Genomic DNA, 22,344 nt, shown 5'->3' on the forward strand with positions numbered 1-22,344 from the left:
TTCTTTCATGTACACTTGGCCATGGCAAATGCCTTACATGTCTGTATATTATCAAAGAAAGTAGTGTGCAATATGTAAGAATATCTGTTCACGTTGGCTAATGAAATCCAACTATAAAATCTGTTAACTATTCTGTGCCTAATTCCCATTTCACAAGGGAAAAGGGTGATCAGTCCCCCAATATTGTGTAAACAAGTTCCTACAACACTTGTGTGAAACAAGACACAGCAAACTTTGTCCTTGTTCATACTCAAATCAAGGTTAAATTTAACACATTGCATTAGGTCAGAAATAAGAATATGTTTTACTGAGATATGGCTATACTGTTTGTCAGACAAGCAAATATTAGAAGACAAATTAACGAGCACTTGTAATTCTCAAATTTCCTTTCCCACTCAGGTGTAGATACTGAATTTGTTCTATGACATATTTTTGGAGCTGTATTTCATTCTAATAAGAAACAGGATTCTTGTCATCAGGCAGGAAGGTTTTCTTGATAAGTATAAGTTTGTCGAGGTGCCATGGCTGCCAAAGGATCATATCTGAAGATATCTGTTATTACATTAGAGTTAAATTTAAAGGAGACCATGATTCATCTTCACAAAAGTTTCAACACACACTACGCTTACCTCATCAAAGTCATGAGCAGCCTGGCCAATTTCTATGCATGACATCTTTGTTTCTTACATTTCCATGAATATAAACCTTGGGCTCTTTAACCTGGAGCAAGGATGAAGTAGTTAGCATCTGGTTTTGATACAAACATGCAACTATTTTGGTGAAATTATATCAATTTTGTACCAGTAAAATAGGGGGGAAGCCAGTTCTTAAATGAACCCGTGAGAAACCATTTTCAGCTAATAGACACTTAAATCCATCAATGGCAGGATGTTCGCTGTTATATATAAAAGGAATGAAATCAGACACACCAAGAGTGAGCGCATCAACACAAAAAGTAAAACAACATAAGTTTGAATCTGAGAACATCACATGTATTCCTTGAAAGGACATAAGCATTAGAAGAATAATAATCACAAAAATGTTTTTGCTAAAGGGAACTCTCTGCTTTTTTTTTTTTTTTTTGGTCTCGGATGCTTATTTAATCCTATGTTATGTGAGAATGAAAGACATTCTTCAAAAAACGGTTCTGAAATTTTTATAAACAGACTTCACAAATTTGATTTTAAGGATGTTCTGGACAGAGAAAAAAGAAGACAATGGGAAAACTCACTTTAAAAGATAGGTGAAATTTCTCTGGCATAATTCTTCTGGAGGAATCCCTTCTTCTTTAGAATACCTGCACCGTGTCAAATGAACTGATACACAAACCTTCCACAGCTTATACATCCAATAGTAAACTTAAAAGCGCATAATTTGTAGAAATATGCTATTACCAACCAGATCCTGTTGCATAAAATGGAAACCAAAACTTTTACATTTTTAATGTTAGTTTTATAATTGTACTGTTAAATTCCAAAATGCCGGTCCAAAGAGAGCGGGACATATCACTGACACCCGGTTGGAGCGGGATCAGCACTTAATTTCTCAAATAGCTGTAACTGAAAAAAAAATTCACAAATAGCTAACAGGACCATCAGAAGTTATAAGGGAAGTTAAAACTAGGAGAAAATCAAATATACCTCCATGGAAACTTATTTTCACAAAAGCGGGATATTCCATTCATGGCCGAAAAAGTATCGATGTGAACCCAAAGTTCATTTGTACTGTTAGCAAACTGGCCTGTCAAAATACTTCTCATCATATTCTAGCCAAAAGGAACAAATACATAATTTCTAATTCATATGGGAGCAACAACGAGAGGGTACCAGCTAAATTTCTAACACAATAAAGAGATATCTGAGAAGATGCTAATAGTAAAAGCAAAAAAATAAAATTGTAAATTATAAAAAATAATCCAATTGATCAACCATAACAAAGAGATGAGAAATACAGTTAAAATACTGGCTATGGTCAATACTGGGGAGGAAAGATCAAGCAATGCAGGTAACAAGAAGGACACGTCAGTTTGAGAGAGAGAGAGAGATTACCAGTCACATGCAAATGTTTTAGAGCATGACCACTGGGATAATTCTCATTGGATGCCATGAAAGTTATGACGGTGCACCCTAGACTACAAAATATAAAATTAGTCAAGGAGGTAGCAGATTATTGTTCCCAGTGAAACAAAAATAAATAAATATCTAACCTGATCAACAATAATCCGAGCATAATTGGATAGAGAAACTTCCAATAAGTCTTCTTCCTATTGTTATAGCTGTAGCAAGTAAAAATCAGAATTTATTTATTCATTAGTATCCGTAATTGAAACCAAAAAAAAAAAAAGAGGAAAAAGATGAGCAATTTAAAGTTCCCAAGGTCGCCTTATGACAATCCAAACTAATTTTTTGTATGATTTTAAGCCAAAGGCCAAATGATGCAGTACCATTAAATTGGTTAAAGAAAATTTTATTCTGGAAACCAATGCCTAGAGCTATATGAGCAAAATTAGAGAAGAGTTTTTGGTCAAAGAATAAGTCTCAATAGTAGTACTATTTTGCATTCAGGTTTTATTTATGTAGGAGTAAACATACAAGTAACGCAACAATATGATTCTATGTGTGAAGAAAATTCCCAACAAATTAGATTAGATAACCAAACAAATAGACAGAACATACACTCTAGTAGCAGCAATTGCAGCAGATAAGTTGAAGATGGGAACTGAGATAATGATAAAACGAAGCTCCTGCATCATGAAGTAATAAGGTCTATTCAATATCTATTATTAAATGGTAAAAGTAAGTCCATCAAACTTTCCATAATATGAGCACTATACCTTGTGGGGAAGCTTAGAGTAAAGTAAAACAAAGGAGAAGACTGGAAGAATGAATAACAAAACCCTTCTGTCTAGTAAGACCCCAAGCTGAAACAAGATTGGGTACCAAGTTAGGAAGAACAAGGGGTTTTGGAGACCAGAGGATCACAAGTATAAATGTATGCCTGACAAAGTAGCACCCACAACAATTATACATGAAACAGCAGGTTTATATAATAAAAATATACTTTATTTCTTTGAGTACCAGACTCACCAGAAAAAGAGGGTATGCAGCAAGCAACAAGCGAGGGAGTGCTGAAGTGAAGTACCAGTGAAACGGATGTGTCTGAATAAGAGTAAAATGAAGGAAAACTAATAACATATATTTAGATAAGTATAGTTGTCAATGAAATTTCACAACCCCCCTCACCTCAAAAGGCAAACACACTTGACGACTCATAAATACACCTAAACGGATTTTAAAATATGGACTGTATGATAAGAATTATACAACACACTTTGCAGGTCGAATGTGCAACAAACAATTTTTGTAAGGATACACCCCACTCTGAACTTCGATTCAGAACAGAATTGAACCAGAAAACTTCAAATTCAGGCCACAGTAACCTTTTCCACATAATTGAATCTACTAATACAGTAAGACCTGCACTGCGAAAAATCCAAACCCGCACACTGATTCAGAAATTGTTGTTATGGTTGCAGAGACATGATCTAATGTATCTTAAGAAATTGAGAGTAGGGTAGCATTCATAGTAGTAGTAGCAGTAATTCCAACACTAATAATGAAACTAGTAATATCAATAATAATAAAACAACCTATGCATAATAGAGCACACAAACTGCAGCATTTCAAAGCCTTCCATAATGAAATTCTTCTAGTCTGTCATTAAAATAAAATATAAAAAATCAAATTCTTATAGTTAGGCACAAATTACAAAATGCAAAAATGATTATCCACCTTAACCAGGGCAAAGTAGAAACTTACCAACAAAAGCTCCAAGCCAAGAGGGCAAAGAAGTAACAAAATATCACATCTAAAGATAACTGTAGCAAAAATCTGAACATGGAAAATCAGGGATGTGTAAGAGATATACAAATTGAAAACAAAATGTAAGTTATAAGAAAATCATCAAAAGGCATGTGTACAATTTTAATTGTAAGGAATAAAAGCAAACTTATTTTCATAAAAATCATCAACAAAGTCTACCAAAAATTAAATTACGATAAGACAAAAGAACAGAGAATATAATATCCTTAGCCAATGTGTCCAAGTAAGCTAAGTAGATGGGAGATTTTAAGTTTCAGTACAAATGAATTCCATATATGATGCATAATCTGATTTTAGCACATAGAAACATACCAGACAGTTTATAGCTGCATAACATTTCTCCTTTAACCAATATCCATATGCCAAATTGACTACAAAAAGAAAATAAGTAAATAAGTAAACGCTGCCATGACATGAATAAGCTGGCAAAGTCAATCCATATTTTAAATCAGAATGAAAGCTAGCATGCATCACAAACCAAGCACAATAAGAGCTATTAACTATTAAGGTTATAATTATACACAAAACATATATAGGGTTATACAAATAATGCTATATTCATGCCTAGCATTCAAGGAACTCTTTCTCTTTGTTTCTCAATTCCATAGGAATTTTATCCAATTGAAACGAATATGTTAACCAAAAAAAAATCTTCTTCTCCTCCACTTCTTCTGTGGGATGCAAATGAGAAAACCCTGCCACCTCCGTCGCACGATGAAGAGAATAAGAACTGCTCCTTCCCAACTTTTTTGTTTCCTATTATGTGTTTCTCACCATTGACCCTTAACATTTTATAATTACAAACAGACATCGTTTAACAAGAAACAAAAAAGAAAGATGTGCAATAACCCTTTTCCCGTCCCTATCTAGAGCATACCAATCGTGCATTATTCTCTTATCCTTGAGTCAAACTTGCCAAAATGTTAAAGGATGCATACTTGGAGCATCGGGTACATATCTAGCCACATCAGGTGTCTAATAGGCAGTATCCATATCCAATGCTCCATATAAAATCTTGGAGTATTTTGTGCTTCATAGATTTTAAGCTTATACAACTTGCTCATAAAAATTTAAAAATAAAGCACAAAGAAATAATAAATAAATAGATACATGACAAAACAAACTATGCTTTAAACTCCTTGCGAATTTACTTAATTTGGCAGGTGAGCTGAAATCACTGGAGTAGGGGAAGCGGGAAAAGGAATTACAAGACCAAACAACCAGTTGCAAAGGTTGGTTAGATAACCAGTTCATCCATACACACCTTTAGAACACTAATCTAAAAGAAAAACAAAAATGTGCACAAGAAGAATTACCTACACCCAGAGCTAGTACATTTGGAAGTGGGCGAGTACAATAGAACAAAAGGTGGAACTGAACTGCAGTTAATATAGCAAAGAAAGCTTCTACTTGAAGTCCAAACTTATGTCTAACCTGCAGAAATGAAATAAATTTAAGGGTTAGCACCAAAAAAAAAATTAAATTAAAGGGTTACTTATTTTATTTTATTCTCTTTATAAGAAATAAAAACTTTATTAAACTGAACAAAATACAATAAGTCCAATGGACGAAAAGTACAATGACAACTTAAAATACCTAATTGAATCATGAAAAGTATGGAGGATAATCGTAAAGATATTTTTAAAAATTAAGTCAACTTTATTAAAGCTACCACTTAAATCCAGATTGTAGCACAATTCTTTCTTGCATCTAACTTTAAGTAATGGAAAAAAGGCATGCAAGTTGGATTTTTCTTTCAGTTGCAAGAAAGGTTATCAAATATATTCAGAACATATGCATCACAAGTTTTCCCCCTTTTATCTGCAACACTGCATATATATTTTGGCATGTAATTGTGGAACCTTATGACTTATTCACCTTAGGAACACAAGTTAAAGGATATACAGCCATAACAAGTCAAAACAGGCATCACATCTGGTTTCAGACAAAGGATGAAAGCACGTGAAAACGAACAAGGATTAAACAAGAACATACCTGAAGACGAAAGAAGCGTAATGTAGATAATATGACACCACCTAATGCCAAACGAACTGGCAAACAGCAACTAAAACAATTTAGCAAATGTTAATATAAAACATATCATACAACAAATAAATGGTTAGAATAGATGTTCAAAGAGAATGAAAAGCATATTCCAAAGCATTTCATTGTTTTTCTTTTCATAAGGAATAAACTTTCTTAATACATGATCCTAAGTACATAATAAATATATGAGAGTATGCCTTTCAATTCCCACCAAATGTACCACATAATGCGCAAACAAAGTGCTCTACAAACAACTCCTCTAAGAGACTAGATGACCTTCTAAATCACCATTTCAGCAAGCAAGAAGGTCGCCCACAAATCTCAGCATGGCCATGAACACAAAAGAATGGACACTAATCTATATGAAGAGTAGATCAGAAGGTGGAATTATCTGGGCTGTCACTTGTAGAAACAAAGCACAGATGAATGTAAATTTCAAGCAATTAAAGTACTAACCTGCAAAAAGACTATAAATCTTTGATACGTGCAACAATTCCATTGCTAAAACAGAAGGAGCTGCCAAACTTGATACAAGCAATGCACCTAGAAGAATGACGTAACATAGTAATAAGTGAAGTTAAACCTTTTGGAACATTTAATAATGTATCAACGAATCAGTACAATTTCTGATTAGCTGATTAATGGCTCTATGAGACAAAACCCTAAAACAATTAAAACTGCACAAGAAATATGGGGATTGCCCCAAAAGCCTTTTTTTGCAGTGTTACTTGTTTAAACTGTAATCGCAAGCGTAGCAGCATTAAGCAAGTTTTACAAGCTTACCAAGGAAAGTGCGAGGAACCACTCCAGGGAACTCCAAATGATCATACTATCAGGAAGGCAAACATCCATCCAACTGAACAGTTAGGCAAAAGGGCCAACACATTCCAGAGAATAACAGTTCACAGAACCATATGAAGACAGGTAAGTAAACTTACATTATCTAAGTGATGTCGATGGTATAGTATATCATGCATTGCCTGATAACAAACAAGAGTGAAAAAAAACACAAAGTTAGCAAGCAGAAGAACTATAGAAGCCAAAAGAAACAAGATAGGATAAAGAAGTCGGTTGCCCAGATGACAAACTCATCTTCCCATTATCAGTTATCAAACAAAAGTTGAACTTCAAATATTCATTTAAATTCTAGCTCATATACTGTATAGAAAAAACAGTTTGGCCTGTTTGACATTTCTTTTCTCTTTACTATCTGAAATAATGAAAATCTTTTCATTTCCAACATTTTTCTCAGCAACCACAATTACATACGCGCGAGCTGAAAAATTACAAGTATATAACACCAGAAATCATTCGTAAATTAATAATTTAACTCTCTAAGGTGTATATTTCCCATTTTTCTCAATTTCTTACACTTTCGGCAAGCAACTTACAGAGAGAGTGGCAAAGAAAAGTTTTACCTGAACATTGAAGCTTTCTTCAACCTTAGTGTAGGGCGCCATGAACACATAAAACGCAGCTATGGATCCAAGTAGCAAATCGTAACCATAGCGCTCAAGAAAATTCGAAGACTTGGAAGCCATTGTAACTTTAGAGAGAGAGGAGAGAGAGAGAGAGAAGTACCGAAGGAATTTTACAGGGCTACAGAACTGAGCTTCGTGGTTGCAAATTGGGTTTATGGGATGGGCTGGCGTGATGCTTTATTGGGCTTGGGCTTTCCTTCAGCTCAACATTTGAAACAAAACTTGAACATCGTCAAAAGACTCAAAACTCGGTCTGACTCGAAGTAACAGGCCAACAGCCATTGCTGATAGGCCATGGAAGCTGTAACAGTAACCTCACCACCTCTCTCTCTGCACCATCACTCTTTCCCGCCAAACATTTGGTTCACCGCCACCAACTGCAATAACTGCAATAACCACCAAACCTTCAAGCTGAAAGCTTTAACACGACGGCAACAAAAGACTCCGACTTTTGCCGAAAACGACGCGTTTCCGGACTCCTTACCACTCCACACCAAGAACCCACATGCCATTTACAAGGACATACAGAGCTTCGCAAGGCGCAACAAGCTCAAGGAGGCCCTGAGCATCTTGGACTACTTAGACCAACAGGGCATCCCAGTTAACGCCACCACATTCTCTTCCCTTATCGCCGCTTGCGTCCGTACAAGGTCTGAAGATCATGGAAAGCAAATCCACACGCATATACGGATTAACGGGCTCGAAAGCAACGATTTTATACGTACGAAGTTGGTCCATTTGTATACTAGTTTTGGTTCAGTGGAAGATGCACAACAGCTGTTCGATGAAAGTTCTAGCAAGAGTGTGTACTCATGGAATGCCTTGCTTAGAGGCACTGTCATTTCGGGTGGGAGGCGATACCGGGATGTTCTTCATACTTATACGGAGATGAGGGCCTTAGGGGTCGAGTTGAATGTGTATTCTTTCTCTAGTGTAATGAAGAGCTTTGCGGGTGCTTCGGCGCTTTCACAAGGTTTAAAGACGCATGCCCTTTTGGTTAAGAATGGTTTTATTGATAGCTCGATTGTTCGGACGAGTTTGGTGGATTTGTACTTTAAATGTGGCAAGATTAAGCTTGCCTACCGCGTTTTTGAAGAATTCGGTGAACGAGATGTTGTTGTATGGGGAACCATGATTGCAGGTTTTGCGCATAATAGGCGGCAAAGGGAAGCTCTGGAGTATGCTAGGATGATGGTAGATGAAGGAATAAGGCCGAATTCGGTTATATTGACTAGTATTCTTCCTGTGATTGGAGATGTTGGGGCTCGAAAACTAGGGCAGGAGGTTCATGCTTTTGTGCTGAAGACAAAGAGTTATTCGAAGCAGATTTTCATTCAGTCTGGCTTGATAGATATGTATTGCAAGTGTGGAGACATGGATATGGGGAGGCGGGTTTTTTATCAATCAAAGGAGAGGAATGCAATTTGTTGGACTGCTTTGATGTCGGGCTATGTTGCAAATGGGAGGCCTGAGCAGGCATTACGATCGGTCATTTGGATGCAGCAGGAAGGGTTTAAGCCTGATTTGGTCACGGTTGCCACCGTCCTTCCAGTTTGTGCAGAGTTGAAGGATTTGAAACGAGGGAAGGAGATTCATGCTTATGCTGTCAAGAATTGTTTCTTGCCCAATGTGTCTATAATCTCTTCCCTAATGGTAATGTACTCAAAATGTGGAATCTTTAAGTACTCTAGACGACTATTTGATGGGATGGAGCAGAGAAATGTCATTCTCTGGACAGCCATGATTGATTCCTATATTGACAACGGGTGCCTATATGAGGCACTTGGTGTGATAAGGTCAATGCTCTTATCGAAGCACAGGCCAGATTCAGTTGCAATGGCAAGGATTTTGACTATTTGCAATGGACTGAAGAATTTGAAGCTTGGGAAGGAAATCCATGGACAAGTTTTGAAGAAGGATTTTGAGTCCATCCCTTTCGTTGCAGCTGAAATAGTGAAAATGTATGGGCACTGTGGAGCAGTTGATCATGCAAAGTCAGCTTTCAATATAATCCCTGTCAAGGGTTCAATGACATGGACTGCAATTATAGAGGCTTATGCCTACAATGGCATGTATCGGGATGCTATCGAATTTTTCGATGAGATGAGATCTAAAAACTTTACTCCAAATCATTTCACTTTCCAAGTGGTTCTATCTATCTGCGACCGGGCTGGATTTGTCAATGATGCTTGCCATATCTTCCATTTGATGTCTCGTGTATATAAAGTGAAGGTTTCTGAAGAGCAATATTCTCTGATCATTGGACTTCTTACTCGTTTTGGTCGCGTTGAGGAGGCTCAAAGATTTTTACAGTTGAGTTCGTCTCTGTAGTAACAAGGATAATTGAACCTTCCTTCTTTCATGTGTAAATTTATTCAGCTCCTGAAATGAAACTTCTTTGTGATCATCAGTTTTCTTTTCTGCTATTTCACAACACAAGTGTATAGAGACCCATTTGTATCTTCATGTATCCTAGCATTTCTGTTTTATCAGGATTTCTTTGTCATCGTGGATGAGAAAAATGGGTGATCTGTAATTTTTTTTTCCAGACAAATATATTTCAGATACAAGTGCCTCATTCGTTTGCTGGTCAATGCAGCAGTGGTTTCTTGTTTCCTATATAGCCTTGTATAACCAAAAATTTTACTTCATAGGCCATGTTTGGATTGGATTATAAGGTAAAAATGGATCACATTGAGTTGGAGAGGATAACACTAATTCAATGATGTGATTTGTGCTACGCATGATCAAGAGGCTAGATTAATTGAAATATGCTATGTAATAGCCCTAGCAAGATTAAACATAATCCCATTCATATTGTTTTTACGCTACCAAACATTTAATTATAAGTATGAATCATGTCCAATTACATTACATAATTCAATTCACCAAACAGGATAATCCAGTTCTCCTAGAATGGAATTGAGAACTCTCTTTGAATTAAAAAAAAAATCTCAAATATGAACAATTGGAGCAACTATGGTGCAACATTATAAACAAAAAATCTGCAATTCTGAAGCTCAAACTATCAAAATACTTGGTTAAGTAAGAATAAGCAATTAAGAAACAAAGACATTAACCCAATAAAGAATCGGGCCAGTTAAACTCAAAAGGGTGGTCAGTGGACTCATCATCAAGGGGATTGACAAACATATAGATATGGGACCCATCTTGGACTCCATAATCAACGAGCAAAACCCCATCCACATCATCTTTGATCAGCTGGCTACGATGATGATCATGATCATCAGTGTCAAGAATGAAGATCAGACGGTCATAAGGGAGCTTCTGTTGGGCTTCGATTTCCCGCTTCAGATCAGCAACAGTGGCCTTGTTGCCCACTTGAACATAGAAGAGAGTTCCTGTCAGATTCTCCACCACCACCTTCATAATTAAGACAAAAGGCTTTATCCCTCTTCTGAGTCTCGTTTAGAGAGAGAGGAAAGCTTATTTAGGCAATATTCATGCAAAATATTCGAAAGGTGTTCACGTATGCTGCATTCTCGACAGATTGTTACACATTACATGCACATGCTGTTAGAGTTTCTGGGAGCAAAAATCCACGGAGCTAGAAAGTCTCCAATGCCCCTGCAAAATTGGAGAATAAAAGACCTTCGTGATCAGAGAAGAAGAACTTGTTGTGAAACAAAGTATATGAGAGTTTTTGAGATATGTTCAGATATGTATTTTTCTTCAATATTAATGTATTTATAAAGAAGTACAAAAATGTGTTAACCTTAAATAAAATAGGAAACAATAAATTACAACAAGACTAAATACAATACTTTCCATAAATATGCCGACATATTATAAATAAATAAAAAAAGGGAAGTAACGAAAATCCTAACTAAAAGAGGACTCACCATCTCAAATTAATCATGCATTGCTATGTGGGAAAGTTAAAATGAATGACAACGTGTGTTTGACTTAGGATATCGTTACAGACAATCTCATCCCCGATACTAGAAACGCTTATGAGCATAAGTGCTTCCCAACGAGAATGTTAATCTTTTTCATAATACATTCAACCTAAAGAGTATTTCATTTTACCACATTTTTATTTCCCGTTTCTTAATGGAGTTTTCTTTTGTCTCTCTCCTTATACCTCTCTTTTCCTTATCATCAATGGCTGCCAAAAAAATTCTCAAATCAACTTTAATCTTAAACACAAAAAACCTAAATCGTCCATATGGTTGGTATAATCCCATATATATTTTTCTGGTTAGGGAGATGGAAAGAACCAATTAACCATATACCTCGAAGCAGGGACGGACCCAAATTTTTTAAATGGGGTGGGCTAAATTTAGGTACTAAGTAGATAGAAAACTCAACAATACTATGTGATTTCATTGATAACAAAAAAAAAAACAGCAAGAACAATAAAATCAATTACAAATCCTAATTGATAATTCATAAGTGTCAATTGCAAATCCTAATTGATACTTCATAAACTCTAAAAAAATCCTCAAATTAAAGCATCAAGAAATTGAGAGAAGCTTACATGACAAATATAGGAACTTGGTTCACTTGAATTAAGTCTTGAAGGTGAGTGCAGCAGTAACAAGAGCGTTCTTTTTTTTTTTCCCTCTACATGTGAGGGTAGGGTTGTGTTTCTTTTTTTTTTTTTTTTCCATGTGCTGTGTGTGAGTTATTTTATTTTTTCTCTTTTTTTTTCTTTTGTTGTGCTGTGTGTGAGTTCCCCCACACCCCAACTAGATGAGGTTAGGTTATTTAGATTGGGTGACCTAGGATTTTATTTTTTTGGCTGGAAAAAAGAAGCCACGTGGGCTATAGCCCAAGCCCCAACCCCCCGCCCCCACCCCCCCTCTCTCCCCCTTCTCTTTTTATTGACTAGGAGAACTAGATTAGGTTATTTAAATGAGAGATTCACTATTATACCCAATATGGAGGCCCAAAATAACAAAGAGTCTTTTAACTTCTTATAAATTACAAAACTGCCATCAATTTCTTAATACAAGCCCAATCCCAAAACCTCATAATAAAAAATGCAAAATACTCAATAGGGGTATCTGTTGTGTAGATACAGCTGCACCAAAATGGATTCAGTTGCATCCTCAACTTGTGATACTCGCAAGTGCACGAGCCGTTGGTAGTTTAGCATATGTAAGTGCGAGGTCGATTCCACAGGGATTGGTGATTGAATGATCCAATTTAGTTTCCCTACACAAAATAGAAACAAAAACAAAGAACATAAAACAAGGAAGAAAGAAATAAGTAACTCAAGCAAATAAGTTCTCAAGTTCAATTTAGATTAATGGATTGATTCTAGCTAAAGTATGATTAAGCCATGGTGTGTGGTCATAACCTTGTGTTCCTAATTCCCTAATTTGATCATTTGTTGTCTAACCTAAAATTAAGCATTAGGAACCCATTAAGCATAGAAGAACATTTTAAACAACCAAGCATGTATCTAATCCCTGTTGTCGAATGTCCATACATACTCTTCCTATTCATAGTTCAATTCGAATTAAAGCATGGTGTATACTCTTAATTCAAACCAAGATAGCTAACACGCAAGCCTAAATGGTGATCAATCATTCAAACTAGCATATTAACTTATAAGCATAATGAATAAGAACAAAAACCATAATTGAAACTTGGAAACTAATTAAACTTGAATACTTAAGAAAGAATTTACATAATGAAAAGTAAAGTGGAACTAAGAAAAACTTAAGGAAAATTTCAACACAAAAGATTTCATTACAACAATTGAAAACTAGAAAGAGAAACTAAGAGAATTTGAGGGAGAGAAGGGAAGGGAGCTCTAGAGAAGTGTTTGAGAGCTCCCCCCCTTGGGGTGTGTTTACAAGCTTGGGAAACCTCACTATATATAGGCCTAAGGAAGCTGAAAATCTGAATTAAGTATGGCTAATGCATACAACACTTGTTTTATAAAATCTGAAATGGTTGATGCACTTGTATTAGAAAATCTAAATTGGGTGATGCACTTGTATTAGAAAATCTTGAATTGGTTGATGCACTTCACCAATAGATCCCATCAGCAGCCCTAGCTCATCTTCATGTCACCATGACCAAGCTTCCAACCAGAAATGATAGCTCATACCTAGCTCACCATGACCAAGCATCCAACCAGCACATGCTGAGGTCAGCATGACCAGCAACTTCAAGGGCTTACAACTTGGGCTTCTCTTAATCAAATTAGGACTTTAAGCACTCTAAATTGAAGTTCAGAATGTCTTCTTTCCAGCCATATGTTATTTGGGCCAATCCAAGGTCGGAGGAAGAAGTTAAGGCCGAAACAAATTGCTAACTCATTTTCCGCGCTGATAAGATCCATCCTGAGCATGGTTCTGTGTTTGCTAGGTAACGGACTCCAGATTTATCCAATGGGGCTGAATTTTGGATATGTTATAGTACACACCAATTGGAGCAACTTTCATGAAGAATGTGGCCTCATCCGAGCTATATAGGTTGCTGAAACAAAGCTTGCAATATGACCTACGGAACTGGACTGGCAGGGGGCTGTAGCCATAATGAATTTGTCTTTAAGCTCTTCATCAATTCATCCAAATTAGGCCTTAACATGCTTGAATTGCATGAATTATGTTCTCCAAAGCCATCATTGTTACCTAAAGCTCAATTAACTGAAAGATAAACACAAAAATGATTAAAAGCACAAGTTTAACTCAAAAACATAACCAAATCATAAGCTAGAAGGGTAAGAAATAATATACAATTATGAACCGATCAAATACCCCCAAACCTAGATTTTGCTAGTCCTCGAGCAAAACAACACAAAACAAAGTTAAAAACAAAACTAGAAGTTAACTAAACCACTTTCGTAGGTAACTCGATTGCATTTAGCATATGCAACAAGCCTTTAAACCTCTAGGCATCCCTAGTAGGAGGAGTTGTGTCTCCTGAGGGTTTAACAGATACGATACCCACAAACGTTTTACTGACTCTGTAAAACAAAGTAATTAGAAAACTTAAAGATTGTTAGTCCTTAAGCAAAACCAAAAACAAAAACAAACACAAAAACACAAAGAACTTAAAACAATTTTTCCGAACATTTTCTGAAGAGAAATGACTCATGCACATGACTTAAACGTTTTAACAATAAAAGCTCAATTTTTAGACATTATTTACAAAGCGGCAAAGTTCTAAACACAATATGCTCAAAGTGTAGTAGTGTGATAGCCAAATGCAACAAATTCCCCAATCTTAGTTTTCACACAATTTCAAAAATCACACAAAGCATAAGTTCAACTTCAAATCTCACCAAAGTTGTCCTCTCACAAATGAATCACTCAGAAGAGGGCTATAATGCACACTCAGTTATAAACATGAGAATAGAGTTAAACCATAAGGGACTTAACTCGCAATAGAAATATGAAGAACTTGCATTAATATGATCTCAAGAAGGATGTCAAACACTTAAAAGTAGAAAAATGAATGCAATTCAACCACATGACATTTAAGATCAATTTAGGTCTTTAACATGGGTTGTAATGGGGCCAAGGGTGTAAGGTGAGTAAGAAATGAAGGATATGGATAATACAAAGTCCAAGGAACTCGCAATGCAAGAGCATAAAATAATTGTTTACAAGACTTCGAATCATCACGATTAGATTTTTTTCTTTTACCTGATCAAAAATCCTTATACCCTTCATTTACATTGATTCACTCCTTTCCTGAACAACCACCAATTTATTTTGAAGGCCCAAAAATGAAATTTCATTCAACCACCACTTAATCACAACTTTTCTCTTTTCTTTCACCAATTGTGTGATTTTTTTTTTTTTTTCGAAATTCCCAAACTTAGTATGAAAAACACATCCCAATTAAAGCTCATGAGTTCTTTAGAAAGGTAAATATTTGTTTTTCAGGCTAAGGCGAGGAAATATAATTGGTTAAATGAAAGAAAAGGTTTACATGTAGGCTCAAAATGGTTAACAATGGAAAATCATGCTTAAGCATGCATAAGGTTAGCTTGAAAGGCACAAACGATCCAAAGAGGGCCTTAATATCACTTCTTAAATGTCGTGAAGTCAAATTGCATAAGAATGAATGACTTTTAAGTGTTCAACCAAATCAATAAATAATGAGATCAAACAACAACTTTGATGACAAGAAAATAAGAGTATGTATATAACACTCATGAATTGAAGTACAAGGCTCAAAAGCTCACTTTATATGGTTATATAAGTCTAATTTGTGCTTGATACAATTCTTTGGGTCATGCAAATCCTTTAATTGGAAAATTATGAAACAAATGGCAAGTGTAAAGAAGGTTTCAAACATATCATGCTAGAACAATGCCAAATTTTTTTTTATTTTTTAATAAAGAAAAAAAAACACTAAAATAAAATGAAATCCAATTTTTATTTAAGTCATGCAAACATTTATCACTATCTCATCATAAGTGTTCGGAAAGTGACTCAAAACAAAAACAAAACAAAACAATACTTAAAATAAAAACAAGCAAAAAAATAAATAATTTATTTTTTTTCAATTATTATTTTTTTTAATTTTAAGAAAAACCAAATTTACTTGCTAAACTCCAATACCCCCAAACCTAGAAATGAACATTGTCCTCAATGTTTAAAAATTAGCCACAACCAATGTCATAACAACAAATGAAGGGTATTAAAGCAAATAAAAATCACAAAACATACAAAAATAAAATAAAACAATTACAAAATAAAAATTACAAAACAAACAATCAAATAAAATAAAATAAAATAAATAAATAAAAAAACACGAAACAGTAAGCCCTAACAGATAGTCTTACACAAACTGAAACCCAAACAATTGAAAGCCCAACCCAAAATGAAATTAACCCAACAACGGTAAAACCCGACCCAACATGAAATCTGAAGCCCACACGTTTAAATTTAATTTTTTTCTTAAAAAGATAAAACGTGAATTATGAGCGCAAAGCGGGATTTCTAAAAAGAGGGAATGTGGTCCCTGATGTCGTTTCATGGATAGTCACGGGTAGAAAGCAGGAGCCACGTGTCGACGCATAGAGGCGCCGCAGATCCACAAGCGAAAATTACGGGCTCATGGAAAGGCGCGACAACTTTGCTGAACGCGTCCGTTCAGACAAAGCAAGTCGTGACAAATGTGTTGGAAACGGTTGGAAAGTGAGAAGGTTGTGGGACTCGAGGAACGCTGGATATTCAGAAAACGCTTAGACGCTGCAACGGCTAGGGTTTGTTTGTCAAAGACTACATCTATAAGAAGGAAAAAGAAGGGAAAAAAACAAAAAACAAAAAACACACAAACTCAGAAACACAAAAGAGAAAAGAAGAAAAAAGTGAGAAATCAAATGGCCTCTTCCTACCCATTTTCGTTGGATCTCAACCTAGCTCCACCGACTCAAACACGGGGCCAAGCAGCAGCACCAGTATGGATGCCCTACTTTGGCTCCTCCCGGGGGCCTGTGTCTGTCAATGACTCAATACTCCTAGACAACGATGTTGCTATTGGAGTTGGCAGAAATTTAGTGACTCCCAAAGATATACATGTGTTCGGGACAAGGGATGACAACCGAGTCACGAGTGATGCCCTGGCACTGAGCGTGCAGAGTACAGCATGTGTTGCAAGTTTGGGTCATCGCCTACTTGCGAAGTCCCATGAGGTAGAGGTGCTGAAAGCTCAGTTGGCGGCGGAGCGAAGTATGGTTGAAGATTGTCAAAGTGCTATAAAGAGCTTAAAAAGGGAGAGGTCAAGGATAGTGGAGGTGAATCGACACCAGCTAGAAGTATTGCGGGACGAGAATAAAAACCTATCAAAGATGGTAGAGTTGTATTCTCGCGACATGCGAAAGCAGCTGGAGGACCTAGACCGACCGGGTAAACGCAAGCAAGCAGATCGCGAGAGTAGTTACGCTCAAGCTAAGATTGCGATCTTTGGGAGCTCAAGTGATGAGCCCCAAGAGGCTGTGCGTGAAGCCCCGGAAGAGGACAGCCAGAGGGCCAAACTCAAAGCTCCTATGGTCGAGACACCGAAGGCCAAGAAGAAATGATTTCAGTTTTTATTTAATTTTAAAGTGTATGTGTGTTTTTTTTTTCTTTAATTGGGAAATAAAAACGTTAGCTATCTCAAAGAAACGATTGACCCTAAATTTAAAGAACGACAATCAAACAAAAACACGAAGACCCAAACAAGATTTTTTTTTTTTTTTTTTTAATTTTTATTTTTAGTTAAGTAAATACACAAATTACTGCTTCTTCTTTTAAGAGAAAAACTTAAGGATGACCAGTTAAGGGCCTCAGAAAACACAGCCAGGGGTTCCGGGAAGGTTGGAGGGGTCACAATGGTCCCGCTTAAAACCCTAACTTCTTAGACACCGAAGGTGTCGCCTTAAAGAACTCCTAGACACTGTATAGACTGCGGTTGCTCACTGGAGTTACCAAAAATTTAGCTCCTTCAAAGAATATCCTATGAGTTTTAAATTATACTACCTAATTAAATAAAAAACAAAATAAATAAATAAATAAATAAACTGAAATAAACACGCAATTCAAACAAGAATTTAAAAGAAGAGTTGGGATTCTTGCACCAGGTGTCCAAGACGCATCTTTAATTTTGTCTCTTCTTCCAACTACATTATTAAGAAACCTGTCAAACAAGAAGAAAATAATTGAAAATAAAATAAAATAAAATAAAATAAAATAAAATAAAATAAAAACTGAAAAAGCAAAAACACAAACATCAGAAAACAGGGAGGCAAAAGTAAGTGAAAGTGTAGACATGCTCCCTTTAAAAAAAAAACGTGCTCGCAATTTGCGCCAGAAATGAAGGGATCCGAGAGAAAAGAGCACAGGATAGCACCCTCGAGATCCGAAGTGCTTTCGGCTCCCTCATCTGCATAAGTCTATTTAAACTCATCTCGGTGAAGTAGAAGAGCACCCCGCATTTCTTCCTGCAAATTTAGAGAAAACATCAAAAAATCCAAAAACAAAACAATGGCATCCTCATGCACTCACCTTGATGATCTTAGCCTTGAACTGTCCCTTGCACCACCGAATGCGCAGATAAGGGCTCCTCAAAACCATGTCTTCCCAAACTCCACATATCATCACGGTACGGCCTCAAACTTTGCTGAGGTAATACCGAACTTTTCTGAGGCAATGCCGAACAGAGCAGCGCTGCTTGGAGGCATGATTGGCAGCAAGCTCACACCGACAGATCATCTGCATGTGGCACAGAGGTCTGACAAAGCAGCGGTGGAGGAGTCCAATAATTTAACTGTTCTCCATGCGGTCTCGGCTACCAATTTGGGTATGCGATTGCTGGCGAGAACACGGGAGTGTGCCGCGATGAGCGAGGAAATAACTTCCTTGAAGGCTATGGTGGCGGACTTGCAGAAGCGGCTCTACTGTGCCAATCATCACGTGGAAGCACTGCAGAGAAAAAATGAGGACCATGTGGAGCTGCTGCAGATTCTGCAAGTAAGAGACAATAGAGGCATGCCATGAAGATGAAGATGAAGATGAAGAAGTTGTTTTTATTTTTAATTTACTTGAATGTTTTTTTTGTTTTTTGTTTTTTTTGTTTTTTTTTTTGTTTTACTTTTTTTTTTCTTTGTTTGTAATGTTTGAAATGAAATAAAAATGTGTTTTTAACACTCAGAAATAAACTAACTAACCACACCACGTAAATAAATAAACTAACCTAACAAAACAAAAAAAAGAACATAAAAGAAAACAAAGAACTTCCAAATTGATTTTTTTTTTTAATTTATTATTATTTACAACTAACTGACCACACAAAGAAAAAAAAAAACAACAAAGAAGTTCCAAATTGCAATTTACAAGGAAAATTAAATAAAAACTCAAATTTCAATTTTTTTTTTAACTTTTTAATTTTTTAATTTTTGTTTTTTGTTGTTTTTTTTTTTTGAAAAAAAAACACACAAATATACAAGCAACTCATGGATGACCAGTTAAGGGCCTCAGAAAACACAGCCAGGGGATCCGGGAAGGTTGGAGGGGTCACAAAGGTCCCACTTAAAACCCAAACTTCTTAGACACCGAAGGTGTCGCCTAAAGAACTCCTAGACACTGTATTGACGGAGACGCTCACTGGAGTTACCACGAGTCAGCTAATATAAAAAATCTTTTTTTAATTTTTTTTTTTAATAAAAGAAATAGAAAATTAAAATTACTGAAGTAATAACAAAACAACTAAAGAGAAAGGATTGGAATACTCCCCCTTGAAGCGATTAGGTCGAGCATGATGCATTTGGAGGTCGCGACTTCTCCCACTGCTCCACACTCCCCATTCTTATGATTGAGGTTGCCATCTCTCTCCATTTTTATTAAGCTATCATAAATTGCTAAAACGAACACAAAAAACTTGAAACAGAATTAAAGGATTACGAAATATAAAAAAAAAACTAAAAATGAAAAGGAAAAATCAACACATGTCCAATTCCATGCTTCAAAGCAACAAGCACCAATGGGTTGTGTAAGCTGGGACTTAAACCCAGTTTTCTTGCTTGTTGGGCAATTGTCCTTTTCTGTTGGACTACAAACACAACTTGTCCATTAATGTCATTAACTTTAAAACTTGAAATTGTCCAGTTAAGAAAAAAAAACTAAAGTAGGAAAGCCAAATAGAATCAAACAATGTTACCGATCCCCGGCAACGGCGCCAAAAACTTGTTGTGTAGATACAGCTGCACCAAAATGGATTCAGTTGCATCCTCAACTTGTGATACTCGCAAGTGCACGAGCCGTTGGTAGTTTAGCATATGTAAGTGCGAGGTCGATTCCACAGGGATTGGTGATTGAATGATCCAATTTAGTTTCCCTACACAAAATAGAAACAAAAACAAAGAACATAAAACAAGGAAGAAAGAAATAAGTAACTCAAGCAAATAAGTTCCCAAGTTCAATTTAGATTAATGGATTGATTCTAGCTAAAGTATGATTAAGCCATGGTGTGTGGTCATAACCTTGTGTTCCTAATTCCCTAATTTGATCATTTGTTGTCTAACCTAAAATTAAGCATTAGGAACCCATTAAGCATAGAAGAACATTTTAAACAACCAAGCATGTATCTAATCCCTGTTGTCGAATGTCCATACATACTCTTCCTATTCATAGTTCAATTCGAATTAAAGCATGGTGTATACTCTTAATTCAAACCAAGATAGCTAACACGCAAGCCTAAATGGTGATCAATCATTCAAACTAGCATATTAACTTATAAGCATAATGAATAAGAACAAAAACCATAATTGAAACTTGGAAACTAATTAAACTTGAATACTTAAGAAAGAATTTACATAATGAAAAGTAAAGTGGAACTAAGAAAAACTTAAGGAAAATTTCAACACAAAAGATTTCATTACAACAATTGAAAACTAGAAAGAGAAACTAAGAGAATTTGAGGGAGAGAAGGGAAGGGAGCTCTAGAGAAGTGTTTGAGAGCTCCCCCCCTTGGGGTGTGTTTACAAGCTTGGGAAACCTCACTATATATAGGCCTAAGGAAGCTGAAAATCTGAATTAAGTATGGCTAATGCATACAACACTTGTTTTATAAAATCTGAAATGGTTGATGCACTTGTATTAGAAAATCTAAATTGGGTGATGCACTTGTATTAGAAAATCTTGAATTGGTTGATGCACTTCACCAATAGATCCCACCAGCAGCCCTAGCTCATCTTCATGTCACCATGACCAAGCTTCCAACCAGAAATGATAGCTCATACCTAGCTCACCATGACCAAGCATCCAACCAGCACATGCTGAGGTCAGCATGACCAGCAACTTCAAGGGCTTACAACTTGGGCTTCTCTTAATCAAATTAGGACTTTAAGCACTCTAAATTGAAGTTCAGAATGTCTTCTTTCCAGCCATATGTTATTTGGGCCAATCCAAGGTCGGAGGAAGAAGTTAAGGCCGAAACAAATTGCTAACTCATTTTCCGCGCTGATAAGATCCATCCTGAGCATGGTTCTGTGTTTGCTAGGTAACGGACTCCAGATTTATCCAATGGGGCTGAATTTTGGATATGTTATAGTACACACCAATTGGAGCAACTTTCATGAAGAATGTGGCCTCATCCGAGCTATATAGGTTGCTGAAACAAAGCTTGCAATATGACCTACGGAACTGGACTGGCAGGGGGCTGTAGCCATAATGAATTTGTCTTTAAGCTCTTCATCAATTCATCCAAATTAGGCCTTAACATGCTTGAATTGCATGAATTATGTTCTCCAAAGCCATCATTGTTACCTAAAGCTCAATTAACTGAAAGATAAACACAAAAATGATTAAAAGCACAAGTTTAACTCAAAAACATAACCAAATCATAAGCTAGAAGGGTAAGAAATAATATACAATTATGAACCGATCAGTATCAAAGTAATTTAATAATCAAACTTAAATTTAATAGGGCCAGCTATCATTTTTTGGGTTTGTTTATAGAAATTCAATGGTAGTTTATCTATATTATTAGTGCTAAGAATTGGTATATGACTAAATATCCCTATTTAAATTGGATGAGGTAGGATTTTATTTTTTGGGCTGAAAAAAAGAAGTCACGTGGGCTATAGCCCAGGTTTGCCAAACTAAAGGTTCGTCCCTACTCGGAGAAATTTAATTAATTAATAAAACGATGATGAATAAACTAAAGCTTTCCACATCATATTATTAGTGCTAGGGTATACTGCTGAATTGCCCCCTGAACTTGTACATAACTCTCAATTTACCCCTTGACCTTTTTTTTTAGCCAATTACAGGCTCGAATTAAATTTTATTATCAATGTTCCTCCCACCGTCAAAATTCGAACATTTCATCCAATGTGCCGTTAAATATGAGGGCAAATTGGTCATTTCATATGTTAAAAATAATTAAATACTGTAAAATACAATAGTATGACATATAAAATGAAAAACAAAATCATTTTAATAAACAGAGGGTTGGGACCCACC

The 22,344-nt window shown here is 36.0% G+C and overlaps 3 protein-coding genes across 7 annotated transcripts; 1 reads left to right on the top strand and 2 right to left on the bottom strand.

Moving 5' to 3' along the window:
* Positions 1 to 255: 255 nt before the first annotated feature.
* Positions 256 to 7,534, bottom strand: ALG12 (homolog of asparagine-linked glycosylation 12). Of its 5 annotated transcripts, none has more exons than XM_021945820.2 (20): positions 7,346 to 7,533; positions 6,866 to 6,907; positions 6,711 to 6,756; positions 6,384 to 6,470; positions 5,877 to 5,932; positions 5,198 to 5,315; positions 4,194 to 4,252; positions 3,819 to 3,890; positions 3,650 to 3,713; positions 3,373 to 3,476; positions 3,087 to 3,158; positions 2,834 to 2,920; positions 2,676 to 2,743; positions 2,207 to 2,275; positions 2,049 to 2,131; positions 1,641 to 1,740; positions 1,232 to 1,297; positions 802 to 895; positions 630 to 720; positions 256 to 542 (listed from the first exon to the last, which is right to left on the bottom strand). In XM_021945820.2, the coding sequence occupies exons 1-19, from the start codon at positions 7,466 to 7,468 to the stop codon at positions 640 to 642; spliced, it is 1,491 nt and encodes a 496-aa protein (XP_021801512.1). In that variant the 5' UTR covers positions 7,469 to 7,533; the 3' UTR covers positions 256 to 542; positions 630 to 639. The 5 variants fall into 5 exon arrangements, 3 of the variants coding, with proteins under 3 accessions (XP_021801512.1, XP_021801513.1, XP_088105187.1); XM_021945821.2 differs by having other exon boundaries at positions 256 to 552; positions 7,346 to 7,532; XR_015833828.1 differs by lacking the exons at positions 256 to 542; positions 1,641 to 1,740 and having other exon boundaries at positions 674 to 720; positions 7,346 to 7,534.
* An 81-nt stretch (positions 7,535 to 7,615) lies between these two features.
* LOC110745698 (Pentatricopeptide repeat (PPR-like) superfamily protein) lies at positions 7,616 to 9,815 on the top strand. Its single transcript, XM_021945819.2, has one exon. It carries the CDS (start codon positions 7,703 to 7,705, stop codon positions 9,737 to 9,739), a length of 2,037 nt encoding a protein of 678 aa, XP_021801511.1. The 5' UTR covers positions 7,616 to 7,702; the 3' UTR covers positions 9,740 to 9,815.
* A 668-nt stretch (positions 9,816 to 10,483) lies between these two features.
* Positions 10,484 to 10,798, bottom strand: LOC110745695 (uncharacterized). Its single transcript, XM_021945814.2, has one exon. It carries the CDS (start codon positions 10,796 to 10,798, stop codon positions 10,484 to 10,486), a length of 315 nt encoding a protein of 104 aa, XP_021801506.1.
* Positions 10,799 to 22,344: the final 11,546 nt, after the last annotated feature.

Source organism: Prunus avium, chromosome 2 (genome assembly GCF_965620075.1).
Source record: "Prunus avium chromosome 2, drPruAviu1.hap1.1, whole genome shotgun sequence".
Taxonomy (NCBI): Eukaryota; Viridiplantae; Streptophyta; class Magnoliopsida; order Rosales; family Rosaceae; genus Prunus; species Prunus avium.

Excerpts from the sequence above, each read along its gene's own strand:
- ALG12 (XM_021945820.2), bottom strand. The coding sequence starts at position 7,468 with ATGGCTTCCAAGTCTTCGAATTTTCTTGAGCGCTATGGTTACGATTTG. Across the intron at positions 5,316-5,876 it reads TACGCTTCTTTCGTCTTCAG|GTTAGACATAAGTTTGGACT; the intron begins GTATGTTCTTGT and ends TCATTTCTGCAG. Across the intron at positions 2,744-2,833 it reads ACTCTAAGCTTCCCCACAAG|GAGCTTCGTTTTATCATTAT; the intron begins GTATAGTGCTCA and ends TTCATGATGCAG.
- LOC110745698 (XM_021945819.2), top strand. The coding sequence starts at position 7,703 with ATGGAAGCTGTAACAGTAACCTCACCACCTCTCTCTCTGCACCATCAC.
- LOC110745695 (XM_021945814.2), bottom strand. The coding sequence starts at position 10,798 with ATGAAGGTGGTGGTGGAGAATCTGACAGGAACTCTCTTCTATGTTCAA.